This window comes from Puma concolor, chromosome D1 (genome assembly GCF_028749965.1).
Source record: "Puma concolor isolate L17-30 chromosome D1, mPumCon1.1.hap2, whole genome shotgun sequence".
Lineage (NCBI taxonomy): Eukaryota > Metazoa > Chordata > Mammalia > Carnivora > Felidae > Puma > Puma concolor.
The window spans coordinates 69,829,506-69,847,847 of NC_141676.1; the positions used below are offsets into that span (position 1 = coordinate 69,829,506).

At 35.3% G+C, this 18,342-nt stretch overlaps 1 protein-coding gene across 3 annotated transcripts in view; it reads left to right on the plus strand.

The window, feature by feature from the left end:
* EED (embryonic ectoderm development) overlaps nucleotides 1-18,046 on the plus strand; it is a 31,167-nt gene extending 13,121 nt beyond the window's left edge. For 2 of the 3 annotated variants that reach the window (XM_086678524.1, XM_025928202.2), the window contains 7 exons: nucleotides 2,159-2,250; nucleotides 5,147-5,280; nucleotides 7,501-7,606; nucleotides 8,735-8,809; nucleotides 16,127-16,285; nucleotides 17,273-17,346; nucleotides 17,712-18,046. In XM_086678524.1, the coding sequence (XP_086534650.1) occupies nucleotides 2,159-2,250; nucleotides 5,147-5,280; nucleotides 7,501-7,606; nucleotides 8,735-8,809; nucleotides 16,127-16,285; nucleotides 17,273-17,346; nucleotides 17,712-17,838 (767 nt within the window). In that variant the 3' untranslated portion in view covers nucleotides 17,839-18,046. The remainder of the gene's footprint in view (nucleotides 1-2,158; nucleotides 2,251-5,146; nucleotides 5,281-7,500; nucleotides 7,607-8,734; nucleotides 8,810-16,126; nucleotides 16,286-17,272; nucleotides 17,347-17,711) is intronic. The other variant, XM_025928205.2, reaches the window with a different exon arrangement.
* The last annotated feature ends 296 nt before the right edge of the window (nucleotides 18,047-18,342 follow it).

The window sequence follows — 18,342 nt, forward strand, 5'->3', positions numbered from 1 at the left end:
TTTAGTCCTATTTATTTGGAAATGATTTTTTTTTTTTAAGGACAGAGAGTTCTTAGGTTAAAAAAAAAAAGCCAAACTTAAAAAGAATTTATAAAGTATGTTTTAGTAGAAAAATCTTAGACCTTATTAGCATTCCCAGACCAAGAATTAGTTGAAAGACCATGAAAAATACACTGTTAACATCAGATATAAATAAGATAATAGGTACTGAAGATTAAGTATGTGTTACCCTTCTTATGTGCAGTAGTGTGTTATGATCATTCATCCTCATTTGAATTATTTTATTAAACTTTATTAATTTTAGTGGCAGAACACCAAAGTTAGGACGTTTTTAAGAATTTTCAAAAGTTTTGCAAATCATCTTACGACTAACCAGTCATGTAGTAAGAAATAATGCATCTGAAAATTGTTTTTCTCTATATATTATAAAGTTTTTGTTTTGTAAAGGATCCCCTAATAGACTTCCTTAAAATGCTAAGTTCTCTAGTATAAGCTCTTTGAAATGTTTCCCATACTTATAAAGAGAAAGCCTTCCATATGCCTATATTGGCATTATAAGTTTATTCAGGGCTCATTCAGGCCTCTTACTCATTTCTGAGCTCTCTGAAATGAGCTGGCTTGTTCTTATTTCTACATTCTGTTCTTGATTGCCTTTTTCCCTTTTACTTCTACATTATTCTAGTCAAGTTTATTCTTTTTAAAGGCTTGTCAAAAAATAAAGGCTTATCAAACCTATAATCTCCCCCTCAATCTGTTTATATTAAAAGATGTCCTCAAGTCAAAATTCTTACATGAAAATACTTCAGTGTGATTTTTCTTTAACTATCAAGGCTTAAGTATAGAAATTGACACCTAGGAAGAGCTGACAACTTTCCTCTGATAATAGTAGCTGGACCCAGGTATTTCTTTACAGGTGATCTGGGTCATAATGCTGCACTTGTTCTAACTATCACAACTTTTTAACTCAGCTCTTCCCCATTGTGCAAAATAATCTACAGAATATGATAAAATATTTTCCAAGTTGTATAATAAGGGATTTGTATAAAGAGCTCTTACAACTCAACAATAAAGACAACCCTTTAAAAAAAGCGTCAAAGGTTTTGAATAGACCTCCTCTAAAGAATACACACAGTTGTCCAGTGAGCACATGAAAAGGTGGTCAGCATCATTTATCATTAGGGAAATAGAAATCAAAACCACAATGAGACCATTTCGTACCTAGTAGGATGACTATAATCATACAGACAATAACCTGTTAACTAGAATGTAGAGAAGTTTGAACCCCCTATACATTGCTGGTGGGAATGTAAAATGTACCCACCTTAAAAAAAGTCTAGAATTTCCTCAAAAAGTTAAACATAGAAATACCACTTCCGTGTGTGTGTATATGTAGTCAAGAGAAATAAATGTCCACACAAAAACTTGTACACAATTGGAATCAAGAAATAATTTTTTTTAAGAAATAATTTTTATAGCAATGTTAATTTCCACTACTAAACATAATTTGTTACTGTCTTTTAGTGTTCCCTATGGAATAGATTAATAGTCATGTACAGTTTGAGCATTGCCAGATATCAAGCTGTACATTCATTTTTATATTAATGCTGTATATTTTGTTGCTAATGTTTAGTGGATGAGATTGCTCAAATTATAGTTAATATTTCTAAGAGGTCTTTAATACTATAAAAGTATGTTGTGATATATATACTTTTTAATCCTATTTTGGGTTTACTGTAAAGATCTCGTAAATCTGTTCAGTCCCCTTCAACTACTAAATGTGGATTCTATGGAGGGAAAAACTGTAGTATCTTGTTCTATGACATAACAAACTTTATGTCAAATCCCTAAGTGTTATGTCATGAGCATGACTCCATTAAATCAGATGTTATTTAAAAGAAATTGTTTGAGGTAAATAAGCTAAACATATTTTAAGACCACATAAATACTTGTTTTTGATCTTGAAAGTTTGAGCTCATACTTAAGTCTACATGTTGATGTAAATATTTTAAATTGCTATATAATTGGATTCTGCTTAGTCCCCACTGTGCATAACTTAATTCCAAACTTCAGTAGTTTTTACTTCTTTAAAGAGGTTTTGCAAGTCCAGAGTAAATGAATGACTAAAGTTCATTTTAATTTTTTTTTATGTCTATACTAGATCATGCTTTACGATTATGGAATATCCAAACAGACACTCTGGTGGCAATATTTGGAGGCGTAGAAGGGCACAGAGATGAAGTTCTAAGTGCTGTAAGTTGAAAGCTGCAGGGCGGTGATCTTCAGGTGTACAGAGCTACAGAGCTCTGAACGATCCCCATGGAACTCTTACAAGAAAGCATGTGGTTTGTTTCATATAGCCTGTCAGGCACTCATTTCGTTTACTTGTGATATAACAAGGTTATTAGCTTACAGATGAAGGAATAAAGCGAATAAGGCTCTGTGTTTTATCTGTACTCTTGTACTTTATACCAGCACCTGGATTCTCATGAAAGAATATCTTGAACTTGTTCAATCAAAAATCACCAAGCTAACTTTTGTTTTGCTGTTTCTCAGTCATTAAAGAAAAAGGTTAAGCCAGTTAGCAGTTGATCAACTTTCATCTTTCAATTTTTTTTTTTTTTTTTTACATTTATTTTTGAGAGACAGAGCACAAGTGGGAGAAGGGTGGAGAGGAGACACAGAATCTGAAGCAGTCTCCAGGCTCTGAGCTGTCAGCATAGAGCCAGACGCGGGGCTCGAACTCACAAACTGCGAGATCATGACCTGAGCTGAAGTCGGACACTTAACCGACTCAGCTAGCCAGCCACCCCAACTCTCATCTTTCAAATAAAAGATGAACTTCAAATAAAGCTGAAATATAAGATCCAATTTTTTGGAAATGTTTCATTATGTTTATACTGAGTTTTAGATAAGTTTTTGATGTCATGTTAACTTTATTATAATCTATTGAACCATTTTAATGATGTGATGCTAGTATTTTTAGCTAGTATTTTCACATTTTTACATAAAAAAAATTTTTTTTAATGTTTATTTATTTTTGAGACAGAGAGCATGAATGGGGGAGGGTCAGAGAGAGAGGGAGACACAGAATCTGAAGCAGGCTCCAGGCTCTGAGCTGTCAGCACAGAGCCCCACGTGGGGCTCGAACTCACAGACCAGGAGATGATGACCTGAGTCAGAGTCGGAAGCTCAACTGACTGAGCCACCCAGGCGCCCCTTAACATTTTTACATTATTTTAGCTTTACTTATGTTCCATTTATAACTTACTTAGTGGTTTTACAACTCTTCAGTATTTTCTTAAACTATGTAAAGGGGCACCATGTTTTGAAGCAGGTAGCATTTTAATTGGAAGTACTAAATAATTGGAAGTTGGAGTTTGTATGCTTTTGTGAGAATCATACCTGATTTCACCTACTTTGTCACCTTGGATTTTCTAAAAGTTGCAGCAGCACTCTCCCGTCTTCTGTGTCTTAAAAGCCATGACTACCATCCTTTTTTTAAGAATTATAAATTAGAGCTACTGGCTCTAAGGGTGTCATGTTGCTGTTGACATTGAGGTAATTAGAAGTAGCAGCAACCAGACTTCTGAATTCAGTAAACACAAATCTAAAGCCCTTAGGCTCTTGGAAAACAGTGTTAGTGATCAGTTCGAAGGTTGGTTTAACACAAATACCTAGATTAATAAGGAAGATACTCTCCTCCATAGATAGAACTCTTTACTGTTCTTTCTTTCTTTCTTTCTTTCTTTCTTTCTTTCTTTCTTTCTTTCTTTCTTTCTTTCTTTCTTTTTCTTTTTATTTAAGATGTTATTTTTAGGTAATCTCTGCACCGAGTGTGTGGCTCAAGTTCATAACCCCAAGATCAAGAGTTGCATGCTCTACTGACTGAGCCAGCCAGGCACCCTTCTATTGTTATTTCTTTCTTTCTTTGTTTTTTTAATTTTTTTTTAACTTTTATTTATTTTTGAGAGCTAGAGGCAGAGCATGAATGAGGGAGGAGCAGAGAGAGAGGGAGACACAGAATCCAAGGCAGGCTCTAGGCTCTGAACTGTCAGCACAGAGCCCAACCCGGGGCTCAAACACACAAACTGTGAGATTGTGACCTGAGCCGAAGTCAGGCGCTTAACCTACTGAGCCACCCAGGTGCCCCTATTGTTATTTCTTAAAATGAGAGCAGTACACAGTCTATTTCCTCTTCTCTATAATACAGGAGGAGTTCCACTAGAAGGACTGATGTGTGAGATTTTCATTAACATGAATCACATGCTAAGTTAAAGAGCATCTCTGTGCCTCATTGCTTTATGAAATAGGTACATTAAGGTTATTACAACGGATGATCTGTTAGCAGTCTTAACAATTGGTATATAGCAAATGAAAAAGTTAAAATACATTATTTCCTTTTTTTAGACCTTTTTTCTTTTTAAAAGTGAACTTACCTGGGGCGCCTGGGTGGCGCAGTTGGTTAAGCGTCCGACTTCAGCCAGGTCACGATCTCGCGGTCCGTGAGTTGGAGCCCCGCATCCGGTTCTGGGCTGATGGCTCGGAGCCTGGAGCCTGTTTCCGATTCTGTGTCTCCCTCTCTCTCTGCCCCTCCCCTGTTCATGCTCTGTCTTTCTCTGTCCCAAAAATAAATAAAAAACGTTGAAAAAAAAAATAATTAAAAAAATAAAATAAAAGTGAACTTACCTAATGTAACTGAAGTATTTTGACTTAAATATACACATAAAGCAAAATTTCAATTGTTTAAAGACTCATTGTATATTTTCACATACAGCTGTCAATTTCATTGTTTAATAGACAAAGAAAACAAACTTAACTCAGGTCTTTGCATCATAGAATAATTACTTCAGCATTCTATTTACCTTTAAAATCAAGCAAAGGTAATATTTAAAAATAATTGAATAGATAAAACTAAATTCAAACAATTTACTTTCTTGACTTATATAAGCTCATATATGCTATGGTGACAAATCAGATAAAATTAAATCTTGAAATCAGTAACAGCTCTGATTTATGGGCTACATAGATGAAACTCAAAGTGTTTGTGACTTAAAATACAATTTTCACTACACTGTACCTCAGATGAAAATTGGATAGTCTAATTTGGGCAATTTTGTATGTCTAAGCTTTTTTGTTTTACGTACAGGATTATGATCTTTTGGGTGAAAAAATAATGTCCTGTGGTATGGATCACTCTCTTAAACTTTGGAGGATCAATTCAAAGAGAATGATGAATGCAATTAAAGAATCTTATGATTATAACCCAAATAAAACTAACAGGTAAAAATTGTGCTATTTAAAACAGTTATTTCTTGCTGTTGGATTGATGATGTGTTTTACTTTATCCAAAATTTTTACATAATCCCTTACAGTTTACATACCATAAAATTTACTGATTTTAAATATAGCCCTTTGCTTTTAGTCTAATGTTTGTGGCTCATTTTTCAAAATCCCCTTTAAATTGCGTTTTCATCTTAATTTAGTAGCATGTTTTACTTATTTAGGTATGTATATGCTTGGCTTTTTACATTATAACAATGTTAAGCTGCTTAAAATTGCTGTGGGATAGAGTAAAGGGTCCTTCTGAATAATGTTGCTAGCATTATTTGTCAGCACTCTTAATTTTTAGTCACGTCAGTAAATCCTGATTTTTTAAATGGGTTTCTTGGCTTTGATTCATGATAATGTAATTCCTTTAAACGATGATCCCTTTTTTAGATGGAGAAAATTCAAAAGCTGGAACCTCCTTCAAGAGATTTTGAGTGGGAAGTTTTCTTAATATATATAAAGATTTTCATTTTTTTTTTTTTTCATTTTTTTTTTTTTTTAAACGTTTATTTATTTTTGAGACAGAGACAGAGCATGAACGGGGGAGGGTCAGAGAGAGAGGGAGACACAGAATCGGAAGCAGGCTCCAGGCTCTGGGCCATCATCAGCCCAGAGCCCGACGCGGGGCTCGAACTCATGGACCGTGAGATCGTGACCTGAGCCGAAGTCGGACACTTAACCAACTGAGCCACCCAGGCGCCCCAAGATTTTCATTTTTTAAGTAATCTTTCCACCCAATGTGGGGCTTGAACCTACAACCCCAAGATCAAGAGACACACACTCCACCCTTTGAGCCAGCCAGGCAATCTTCTTTTTTTTTTTTTATTTTTGAAAAGTTCCAATTGAAACCTGTTTTTGAAATGCTTATATTTTTTTTATTGTTTACTTATTTGTGAGAGAGAGACAGAGTGCCGAGTAGGGGAGGGGCAGGGAGAGAGGGAGACACAGAATCCAGAGCAGACTCCAGTCTCTGAGCTGTCAGCACAGAGCCCAATGTGTAGGGCTCAAACCCATGAATCACTGAAGTCAGATGCTTAACCGACTTGAGCCACCCAGGCACCCCTGAAATGTTACGATTCTTTAATTCAGTAACTGTCTTTTCAGTATCTGATCAGGCTGTTAGCACTTTCACTGTAACTGTCATAAATCTCCATTTATTAACTTTGTTTACAATTCTTTTTTAACAAAGAGCTAGCATTTATTTTCTCTTTATCAAACCAGATTATTAATAGATTATCAGTTAAATTTATAACCCATCAACAAATATTTCAATGCATTAACATTTATGAGACCTCAGTGGCCTCTGAGAATTAGTACAACTTCCAGATTTCTCTTTTAGAACCCAAGGGGTTAGTATAATATTTGTTTTCATATTTTCTAGAGCTTTGGAATAAATAGAATTATATTTTACAGTTTACAGAAAGTAGCATTGAGTTATGCTGGTCTTGAGAAGTTTAACCATAGATTATAATATTTATTTGGCTAAAAAGCAGTTAACATAATTACAGCAGAACAGAGAATTTATAACAGATCATGAATAACATTTTAATGTTTTAATAAAGAAAAGCTCCTAGAATTGGAATTGGGAGGAATGTATGAGAGGATTCAACCCAGCATCCTTTTTACATATGAAGAAGTAAAAAGGATGTGTTGAATTGCCCAAGAGACACAACTAATTCATGGCATATCATTCTTTTATAATTAATTTCAGTTTAAAACTGAATCACTAGATTAGAAATGTTAGGTATACTTTTAATTATCTGTAGAACGGGAAGAACTGGTAGTTGGTGGTCTTCTCACAGACATGTTTAAGCAAAATATATGTATATATATGTATGTATGTATGTATGTATAGCAGTATGTTTTACTTACCCAAATACAGGAAAAGTCTTATTAAATGCCAGATTCTTGTCAGATACCATTTCCAGAGATTGTTGCTCAAGGCAGGACTCTCATCTAGCTTTCTCTTTAGCAGTCTTTGGAATGATATGTCATTGTTCTAGAAAGATGACGATCTTTTGAAATAATCTAGATATATTGACTTTCATAGACTGTTAATGCTTAACTTTAGATAGCTTATTGTATTTATTAAAGTTTTATAAATCTTTTAAGTGAAAATTAGTGTGATTCTACTATCTTTTTTTCTTTTAACTTTTGACATTTCCATTTCAGGCCATTTATTTCTCAGAAAATTCACTTTCCTGACTTTTCCACCAGAGACATACATAGGAATTATGTCGATTGTGTGCGATGGTTAGGTGATTTGATACTTTCCAAGGTATGCTAACTGTTGTTAAGCTGTACTTCTGTTATTTGTGTTTGTGTGAGTTGGAACTTTTCAGGGAGCACAGTTTTTTCATATAGCTTGGTAAATTGGATGGCAGATGGCAGAAATTCCTTTTTTTTTCTTCCTTGAAGTCTCATAGATTTGGAAATTTGTTTTAGGCATAAAACATCCTGATGAATTGTTATAACTTGTGCTGTAATAATAGGAAAAATGTTAACTTGTGAGATGATATTCTTCTCTGATATCTGATGCTATAAAATAACCCAATTTCTAAAGCCATTGGTGGGTTTTTTGGTATGTTTGTGTCCATTTTGGTAAATTTGTATTTACAAAAACAGCTGGGGTTGGCTATGGGCTGTAGTTTGCCAACCCCTGATCTCTAAAGTGTTGATGTATATTTACATATTTTTTGCTGATAATTTAGAGTAGTTGTTGGTGATGTTATCTGAACATTTAGGATTGTCATATTTGGAAAAATTGCTGTCCAGTCTCCTTTCTTGATGTGGATTTCAGGGCATTGCATATTTTCTTGGGCAGAGCCTAACTTTTTTCTTGGCCTTCCAGGTATAGTTTTTCCTTTTTTTAAAGTTTTGACCTTGAAATAATTAGATTGACAGTAAGTTTCAAAGCAGAGAAGTCCCATATTGCCCTTCACCTGATTTCTCCCACATACATCTCACATAACTATAATACAATATCAAATTTAGGAAATTGACATTGTACAATGTGTGCGTATAGTTCTATGTCATCATTTTATCACATGTGAATTTTGTCAGTTCAGGAATGTTAACAGTATGGGACCTTTTAAGATTGGTTTTTTTCACTCAGTATAATGCCATCCAAGTTGTTGTGTGTATCAATAGTTTCCCCTTTTTATTGCTGAGTAGTATTCCATGGTACGGCTGTACCACAGTTTATTTAACTATTCATCTATTGTAGGACATTTTGGTCCTTTGCAGTTTGGGGCTATTACAAATAAAGCTTCTAATGAACAATCGTGTTCATGTTTTTGTGTGGACTTAAGTTTTCATTTCTCTGGGATAAATGCCTAGAATGGCAATTGCTGGGTCATGGTTAAGTTTGTTTAGTTTTTTAAGAAACTGCCAAACTATTTTCCAGAGTGGCCGTGCCATTTTACATTCCCACCAGCAATGTATGAAAGATCCAGTGTCTCCGAATCTTCGCCGGCATTTGGTACTGTCACTATTTTTTATTTTAGCTGTTCTGATAGGTGTGTAGTGATACCTCATCGTGGTCTTAATTTGCATTTCCCTGATGGCTAGTGATGTTGAACATCTTTTTCATGTGCTTATTTACCATCCATATATCCTTTTCGATGATGTCTCTTCATATCTTTTGCTCATTTTCTAATTGGATTGGTTTTGTGTGTTTTTTTTTTTATTGTTGAGTCTTGAGAGTTCTGAATATATTCTGAATATGAATCCTGTGTCAGATATGTAGTTTGAAAAAATTTCTTCCAATCTGTAGCTTGTCTTTTCATCCTCTTAACAGGGTCTTTTGTAGAGCAAATGGTTTTAATTTTGACGAATTTCAATTTATTGAATTTTGTTTGAAGAAAATTATTTTATAGATTGTGCTTTTGATGTTACATTTAAAAGCTCTTCACACTCTGGATCCTAAGGAAATTTTCCTGCATTTTGTCGTGTTACATTTTATATTAACGTATGATCTATTTTGAGTCAATTTTTGTATGAGGTTTAGGTAGTAGTTCATTTTTTTGCCTGTGGATAGCCAATTATTCAGCACCATTTGTTGAAAAACTATTCTTTCTCCTTTGAACTGCTTTTGCATTTTGGTCAAAGTTGTTTGGCCTACTTGTATGAGGCCTTTTCTGGTTTTTCTGTTCTATTTCCCTCTACCACTGCTATATGCAGTCTTGGTTACTGTGGCTCTATAGTAAGTCTTGGAATTGGTTAAGTGATTTCTTCCATTTTATTCTTTTTCAAAGTTGTTTTAGTTATTTTGATTCCTTTGACTTCCCATTTAAATTTTAGAATAATCTTGTCTACATTTTATAAAAAATCTTGCCAGGAGTTTTATGGGCAAGGGAGATTTTGATTGCTATTATGTTAAACCTATATATCAGTTTGGTGGGGGACTAATATCTTTGCTCTGCTTTCCAGTTCATGAACATAGCATGTCTGTCCATTTATTTAGATCTTTGATTTTTATTATCAGCATTATGTAGCTTTTAGCGTAGAAGTCGTGTACATACTTTGTTAGATTTATACTTAAGTACTTCTCTTTTTTGTGGTTGCAAATGATATTCCTTATTTCTATGTGTTTATTGCTAGTATATAGGAATGCAGTTGATTTTTATATATTGACCTTTAATCCTGTGACCTAATTCTAGGAGGGTTTTTTTTCGAGGACTTGGGATTTTTTTACATAGACTATCATGTCATCTGCAAATAGGGGCAGTTGTATAGTTTCCTTTCTGATCTTGCCTTATTGCACTGGTAGACTTACAGTTCTATGTTGAGTAGTGATGTTAAGATCAGACGTTCTTGACTTGTTTCTGATGTTAAAGGGGAAAGAATTCAGTGTTTGACAATTAGCTGTTTTTTTGTAGATGTTCTCTATCAAGTTGAGAACTGTCTCCCTTACTAGTTTTTTGAGAGTTTTATCATGAAATCCTTGTTGAATTTTGTTAAATGCTTTTTCTCTTTCAGTTGGTATGGTCATGTGGTTTTTCTTCCTTAGCCTGTTAATGCAGTGTATTTCTTTTTTTTAAGTTTATTTACTTTGAGAAAGAGAAAGTGTGTGTGATTGGGGGAAGGGACAGAGAGTGGAGGACAGAGAATCCCAAGCACGCTCTGCTCTGAGCCACCCAGGCACCCTGTCATTGTTTTTTTTTAATATTGATTCCAGTCCCTGGAATAAGTTTATTTGGTCATAGTGTATAATTTTTATATATGTTGCTAATAGTTGGTATTTTGTTAAATATATTCTGTATTTGTGTTCATGAGACTGATATTAGTCTAAAGTTTTTTGTAATGTCTTTGTCTGGTTTTCCTATTGATAATACTGGCTTTATAAAATGAATTGGGAAGTTTTCCCTCCTATTTTCTGGAATTGATAGAATTGGTGTTTATAGAATTGATGTTAATTCTTCATAAATGGTTGTTAGAATTCTCCAGTTAAATCATCTGGGCCTAAAAATTTTTGAGGGAGAGTTTTAAGGATAACAGATTCAGTTTCCCTGATAGTTAAAAGAACTGACTGTTGAAATTAACTATTTTATATTGTGTGAGTTGTGGTAATTTGTGCTGTTTGAGGAATTGGTCCGTTGTATTTAAAGTAAAAATTGTGTGTAGAGTTGTTTGTAGTATTCTTACTGCCCTTTTGATAACTGCCTCTACTGATGGCCCTGTTTCATTCCTGAAATTGGTAATTTATTGTCTTCTTTTTTTGTCAGTCTTGGTAAGGACTCATCAATTTTCTATCTCTTCTTTTATTTCCCATGGATGTATTTTGCTCTTTTGCCAATTTCTTAAGGTGTGGGAGCTTAGATTATTAAAAAAAATTCTTTTGGGGTGCCTGGGTGGCTCAGTCGGGTAAGTGGCCGACTTCGGCTCAGGTCATCATCTCGCGGTCCCTGAGTTTGAGCCCCTCATCAGGCTCTGTGCTGATAGCTCGGAGCCTGGAGCCTGCTTCTGTTTCTGTCTCCTTCTCTCTCTACCCCTCCCCCATTCGCACTGTCTCTCTCTGCCTTTCAAAATTGAATAAATGTTAAAAAAAATTTTTTAATGCTTATTTATTTTTGAGAGAGAGAGAAGGAGACACAGAATCCAAAGCAGGCTCCAGGCTCTGAGCTGTCAGCACAGAGCCTGATGTGGGGCTTGAACCTATGAACGGTGAGATTGTGACTGGGGTTGAAGTCAGGACGTTTAACTGACTGAGCCACCCAGGTGCTCCAAGAGAGCTTAGATTATTGAGTTGAGACTTTTCTAAAGTAAGTATTAGATGCTGTAAATTTTCCTGTCAGCACTGCTTTAGCTGCATTTCACTAATTCTTTTTTTATTTTTTTTATTTTTATTTTTTTTTTAACGTTTTTATTTATTTTTGAGACAGAGAGAGACAGAGCATGAACGGGGGAGGGACAGAGAGAGAGGGAGACACAGAATCAGAAGCAGGCTCCAGGCTCCGAGCCATCAGCCCAGAGCCCAACGCGGGGCTCGAACCCATGGAGTCAGACGCTCAACCGACTGAGCCACCCAGACGCCCCATTAATTTTGATACGAAGTGTATTGTTTAGTTTCTAGGTGCTGGAGATTTTCTTGTATCTTTCTCTTATTGATTTCAGTTTGATTCCATTGTGGTCACAGCATACTCTTGATGATCTTGGCTCTTAAACTTTTTGAGATTTATTGTATGACCCTATCTGAGGTATATGTTCCATAGGAGCTTGAAATGGACGTGCAGTTCTGTTTGTGTGTAAGTTCTGTAAATGTGAGTTAGCTGCTCTTGTTGATGGCGTGGTTGAATTCCATATCTGCACTGCTTTTTCTGTCTACTTATTTTATCAACTAGTGAGAGATGGGGAAGTTTCCAGCTGTAATTGTGGATTTTTCCCATACTGCTTTCAGTTTTATGATGTTTAGCTGCTCTGTGGGTTGCTTGTTATTGCTATGTCTTAATGACTGGATCCTTTAATTTTTTTTTTTTTTCTTATTTTCTTTTATCTGGGCTTTTCCCCTAATTTCATATAGGTTATATGAACACCTTTTTTTTTTTTTTTTTTTTTTTTAGTAGGCTCAACACCTAATGTGGGGCTTGAACTCACAATTCCTAGATCAAGAGTCACATGTTCTAACTAAACCAGCCAGGCACCCCTATGCGAACATTTTTTAGAATTCCATTTTGATTTATGTGTAGTGTTGAGTACATTTCTTTATGTAGCTTTTTTGGTGTTTCCTCTAGCGGTTACGTTATATATGCATATTACCTATTTTGTTGCCATATCTTATATATATTATGTATTTTTGTTATGCTATCTATAAGAAAGTTCACTAGGTATAAAATATGTATAGATTAAAAGTAAAAAGTTATCTAAAAATATACTACCATGCAAACATAAGTATAAATATATATTTATATAACTTGTCTGTCTACTGTGTATCAACATTTTACCACTTCATACGAAGTATAGAAATCTTATTTCCTCTATATTACTTTGTCCTCCATTTATAGTATAATTGTCTTAAATATTCCCTTTATACTTGAGAACATCAAAAAGTATTACCATTTTTGCTTCAACCATCAAACATAACTTAAAAACTCCAGAGGGAAAGGAGGGTATTGTATTTGCTCATTTTGCTTTTTCCATTTTTCTTTCATCCTGATGTTCCAAGATTCCTTATATTATTTCCTTTATGTTTATAAAGGTGCCTGTAATCATTCCTTTAGGGCAGGTCTGCCAGTGACAAATTCTTAATTTTTCTTCATTTGAGAATGGCCTCATTTTTCCTTCATTCCTGAAAGGTACATTCGCTCTTTATAGGATTTTTCTGTTGACAATTCTTTTCTTTAAACATTTGAAAAATGTTGTACTCCTTCCTTCCAGGGTCTGTGGTTTCTGATGAGATACCTGACATCATTGGAATTGTTTTTTTCCTAAACATAAGTGTTCTGTCTTAACTGCTTTCATGATTTTTTTCTTATGTGTTTTTAGTTTTCAGAAGTTTGAATGTGATGTGCCTTGATACAGATTTCTTTGAATTTATCTTTTGGGGTTTATTCACCTTGAATTTGTAGTAGATTTATGTCTTTGGGGGACATAGTTTGTCCCAGATTTGGAAACTTTTCAGCCATTATTCAAATTCTTTTTTAGGCCTGCTGTCTTGTGCCCTTCTTTTGGAACTCTAATGATATGAATGTTACATCTTTTATTTGGACCCCTGGGCCTTTCTTGTGTACATTTGTTTTGTTTAGATTGGATAGTTTCTGTTCTAACTTTAAATTTATTGACTCTATTCATCTCCTGTTGAACCTTTCCATTGATTTTCTTATTTTGATTATAGTAATTTTTCGGTTCTAAAATTTCCATTTGATTGTTTTTATTTTTTTTTTTTGGCTGAGACTTTTAATTGTTTTAAGTGTGTTTGTAATTGCTCATTGAAGCATTTTTATGGTGGCTAAATCCGTGTTAGGTAGTTCCAACATCTATGTCATCTCAATGTTGGCATTTATTGTCTTTTAGCATTAAAATTGAGAATTTTAAGATTCTTGGTATGACAAGTGAATTTTTGATTGAGATCTGGATATTTTGAGTATTATACAAGACTCTGGGTCTTATTTTATTTAAATCTTTCGCAGCAGGCTTCCTCTGATAAATTTTCAGCTGGGGAAAGGGAGCGCTACTTCATGATTGGCAGGTGGTGGGGCAAGTCAGATGATAGTGTCTTATTACTGTTTCCCAAGTGGTCTCCACTGACCCTGGGGGTTGTGGCTGGTGGTAAACATGCTAACTTTCTGCTGGGCCGCCTCTGATACCACCCCAGCTGGAAAGGAGAAGAGTTACCTCATTATGATGAGGGATAGGGTGAGTTGAGGATGCACTTGAGGTGCATAGTTAACCACCTGAGAAGTGCTCCCCACTGGGCCTTGGCTGGTTCACCTGAGGGTGGGCTCACAGTTTTTTTTTTTTTTTTTTCCTGTGGTGTTTGGCTAGAGTAGAGTGTTTGAAAATGTTCTCTCTTGCTATGTTGCTATCTTCCTGGTTCTTTGGCCAGAGAGAACAGGCTTTTGTTGGGATTTTTTTGGCCTTTACCCGTTAGTATGGGGAAGTTGCTGCCTTCTCTAGTATCCAGTCTGTAAATGAGGCAAAAGAAAACCAAGGAACTCAATGTGCTTCACATCCCAAGGTTCCTAACCAGACTGCCTTCTCTGTACCTTTCAGAGTCTTATGTTTGCTTTATATTTGATATTTAGTCTTTCAAGCTACAATGAGGATAATAGGAGAAAGTATATCTACTCCATCATTTTGGAAGTAAAAGTAAAAAGCCATCAGCTCTAAAATTTCTTTTCTTAGAACTTAATCAGATGATAGGAAAGAATTTCTGCATTTTAGGTTTCAGGAAGCTGACCTGAATGAACTATATTGGTGGTCTCAAATCTATTTCTGCATCAGAATCACTGGGAGAACATTGTAAAAATAGATTCCTAGGCCTCACTCCTGGAGATTCTAAATCTGGCACAAGGACCTGGGAATTTTAGTTTTAAAAAGCTTTCTAGATGATTTTTAAGTGTAGTCATCTGTTAGGCTTGTCAAATTCTTTTTAGCTCCTTAAGTTTTAGTTCTCCATTAGGGCACTTTACTAATTAAGGGTCCTTTACCAGTGCAGTCAGTGACAAGCACTTGAAGAGCTGTGTTACAATTCTTCTGTTTTGGCCTTCACTTGTAGAGGTTCTCATTCAGTAAGGTTGGGACCAAGATGAGTCTTTTGAGAGAAGTAGACAGGCTTTCAGTCCAATCGTGCACTTAGTTAAGAGTTATTAGAGTAGGTAATGTCCAAGGTACTTTACAGTAAAGAATTTGTATATCAGATATATAGCCCTGTGATTTCAAAAAGGCAGAGAGGAAGAAAAAAAAGGGGTATTGTTTCCTCCCTAATCTTCCTGTGCCTCTGCTGTTAAACTATTTTATAGGTCAGTGAACCTGACAGAGCTGCCGTATGTGACTGTGTAGGCTGTGTCCTGTAAAACTCCAGGAGGCACTCTACCTACACAAGAATTTGTCAGTCTAAGTTCTGTTGAGACATTGGGCTAGATAATTTTTTTTATGGGAGAGGCCATCCTGTACATTGTACGATGTTCAGCAACATCTCTGGCCTCTCCCTACTAAAGGCCAGGGACATTGCCAAAGGTCCCTTAATTGGCACACCACTGACCTATAATGTGAATAGTGCCCACTGTGTTGTAATTTTTCTTCCATCGTATTCTTTACTACTTGGCGCTTAACTTAGATGTGTGCAAAGAAAGATATGATGTTACAGGATAGAGAAGGTGTAACTTAGTCTATTTCCGTCCTATCCTCATATCAATGTCTTGATGTTAAACCACGCGTTTAATTGCCTTCTATTATAATCTTATCTCTAAGCAGGGGACACATTGAAGAGCCATCTATTTGTATACAGTTTATATAATTTTACCTTTGCTATAAAACACTCAAGTCTCTGGATGCCAGAGTATCTAGAGCTGAATTTGGTTTGGAAGAGAAATTGTGACTTCAAAATGAATATTCCAGATAATATAATGCTTTTGGGTATTGTTAAATTCTGTTGATAATATAACTTCTTGTCGTCGAGTGTGGGCATTGACTCCAAATATAAATAAATGTATATCACTGTATTTAGTAGATGGATAACCAGGTTTTAAGACTGTCAATTCTAAAAAGATAATAGAGAGAAAAAAGGCTTTTTAAACAAAAGTTAAATTCAGTTCTTTACATAACATATCTTTTTTTTTCTCATTTTTCTCTTTCAAAGTCTTGTGAAAATGCCATTGTGTGCTGGAAACCTGGCAAAATGGAAGACGATATAGACAAAATTAAACCCAGTGAGTCTAATGTGACTATTCTCGGGCGATTCGATTACAGCCAGTGTGACATTTGGTACATGAGGTTTTCTATGGATTTCTGGCAAAAGGTAGCAACATATTTTTACATTCTCAAATTACTTGACTTAGACCATTATAATTTCACTTTTCTTTTGTGCATCCATGTTCGGTTCCCTCTAAGAATCTCTACGTCAGTATTTTATATTGATTACTTTGGCTTTTGGTGTTATTTATTCTACCTTTGTGGCTCTGCACACCATCTGCAGTGCTTATTATAAATGCAATTGCAGGTGTCAATCATGGCAGTGAGGTATTTACTTTCTGTAACATGTTACTAAGATTTAATGTTTTGGTGTTTAGAGTTAACCTTTGTAAGTAGATTTTTGGTAGAAAAACCTAAAGAAAAATAAACATGGGGCAAAGTACTAGTTATCTAAAAGTTTGTTGTTTTTTTTTTTTTTTGGTGTGTGCATTTATTTATTTTTGAGAGAGAGAGAGAGAGAGAGAGACAGAGCACGAGTAGGGGAGGGGCAGAGAGAGGGGGAGACAGAACCTGAAGCAGGCTCCAGGCTCCAAGTTGTCAGCACAGAGCCTGACATGGGGCTCGAACCCACGAATGGTGAGATCATGACCTGAGCTGAAGTCAGACGCTTAACTGACTGAGCCACCCCGGCGCCCCATAGTTATCTAAAATTTTAAGGAGATTGGTGTTAGGATTTTGTAGTAACAAATTACTTGGGTATTTACTTCTGTAAGAAAGCTTTGGAGGAGCTGTCTGTAGTTTTTGCTACAGTTCTTTAAGGCAGAATAAAGAGTACATGCTAACAATGTAACTTGTAAAAGTTCTTCATAAATTTGCAGAATGCCTTCTGATTTACTCAAAGTACTTCTGTGAGGTATTGGTTGCTCTTATCCCCATTTACAAATCCGAAATTTAAGATGGCAAAGAAATAATTATAAGCATGGCCATAAGCTGGAGCTGAGGTTTTTCTGGAATATGAGTATGTCTTAGGAATGCTTGAATACTTTATAGCCTATTTTAATAATTGGATGTTTAAAAAAATGTGTTTATACAGATGCTTGCATTGGGCAATCAGGTTGGCAAACTTTATGTTTGGGATTTAGAAGTAGAAGATCCTCATAAAGCCAAGTAAGTATTCAGAAATTTTATTGATAATTACTGCCTTTTTCTTAAATGTTATGTCAGTATAGAGGAAGTAATTGATACTTAAGGTACCATCCTGAAATCATTTTTAACATTTAAATGGCTCAGTTATTTTAAAGCATTTATCTTTTATCATAGTGACTGGTTATAAGTATCCTGGTGACAAGTTACTTTTTTAATTTAAAATGTACCCAAATTTTATGAAAATTGAGGTTGAGCTCTTAGTGATGTTTTCAATGCGTTCTATAGGACTTGGAACATCTATTTGTTTTCTAATTTACTGGCTTAAGTTAGATACTGACAACATATTCTGTGAATGGCATTTAACCTGTTGTCTTGTTTTCCCCTAGATGTACAACACTGACTCATCATAAATGTGGTGCTGCTATTCGACAAACCAGTTTTAGCAGGGATAGCAGTATTCTTATAGCTGTTTGTGATGATGCCAGTATTTGGCGCTGGGACCGACTTCGATAAAATACTTTTTCCTAATCAAAATTAGAGCGTGTTTTCTGTGTATAATAGATTAATGTATCTTGCTAGTAAGGGCACATAGAGCATTTAGAGTTGTCTTTCAGCATTCAATCAGGCTGAGCTGAATGTAGTGATGTTTACATTGTTTACATTCTTTGTACTGTCTCCTGCTCAGACTCTACTGCTTTTAATAAAAATTTATTTTTGTAAAGTTGTGTGTTAGTTTATTTTCATTGTGATAAAGAGAAATGTTGAAAGTAATAAAAGTATGCCCTTTTTTGTAGTGATCATTTTTGTAGTTCTTTTACCTGAAGAAAGCTATTATAGGGGCACCTGGGTGGCTCAGTTGGTTAAGCATCCAACTTCGGCTCAGGTCATGATCTCACAGTTTGTGAGTTCGAGCCCCGCGTCAGGCTCTGTGCTGACAGCTCAGAGCCTGGAGCCTGCTTCAGATTCTGTGTCTCCCTCTCTCTCTGCCCCTCCCCACTCATGCTCTGTCTCTCTGTC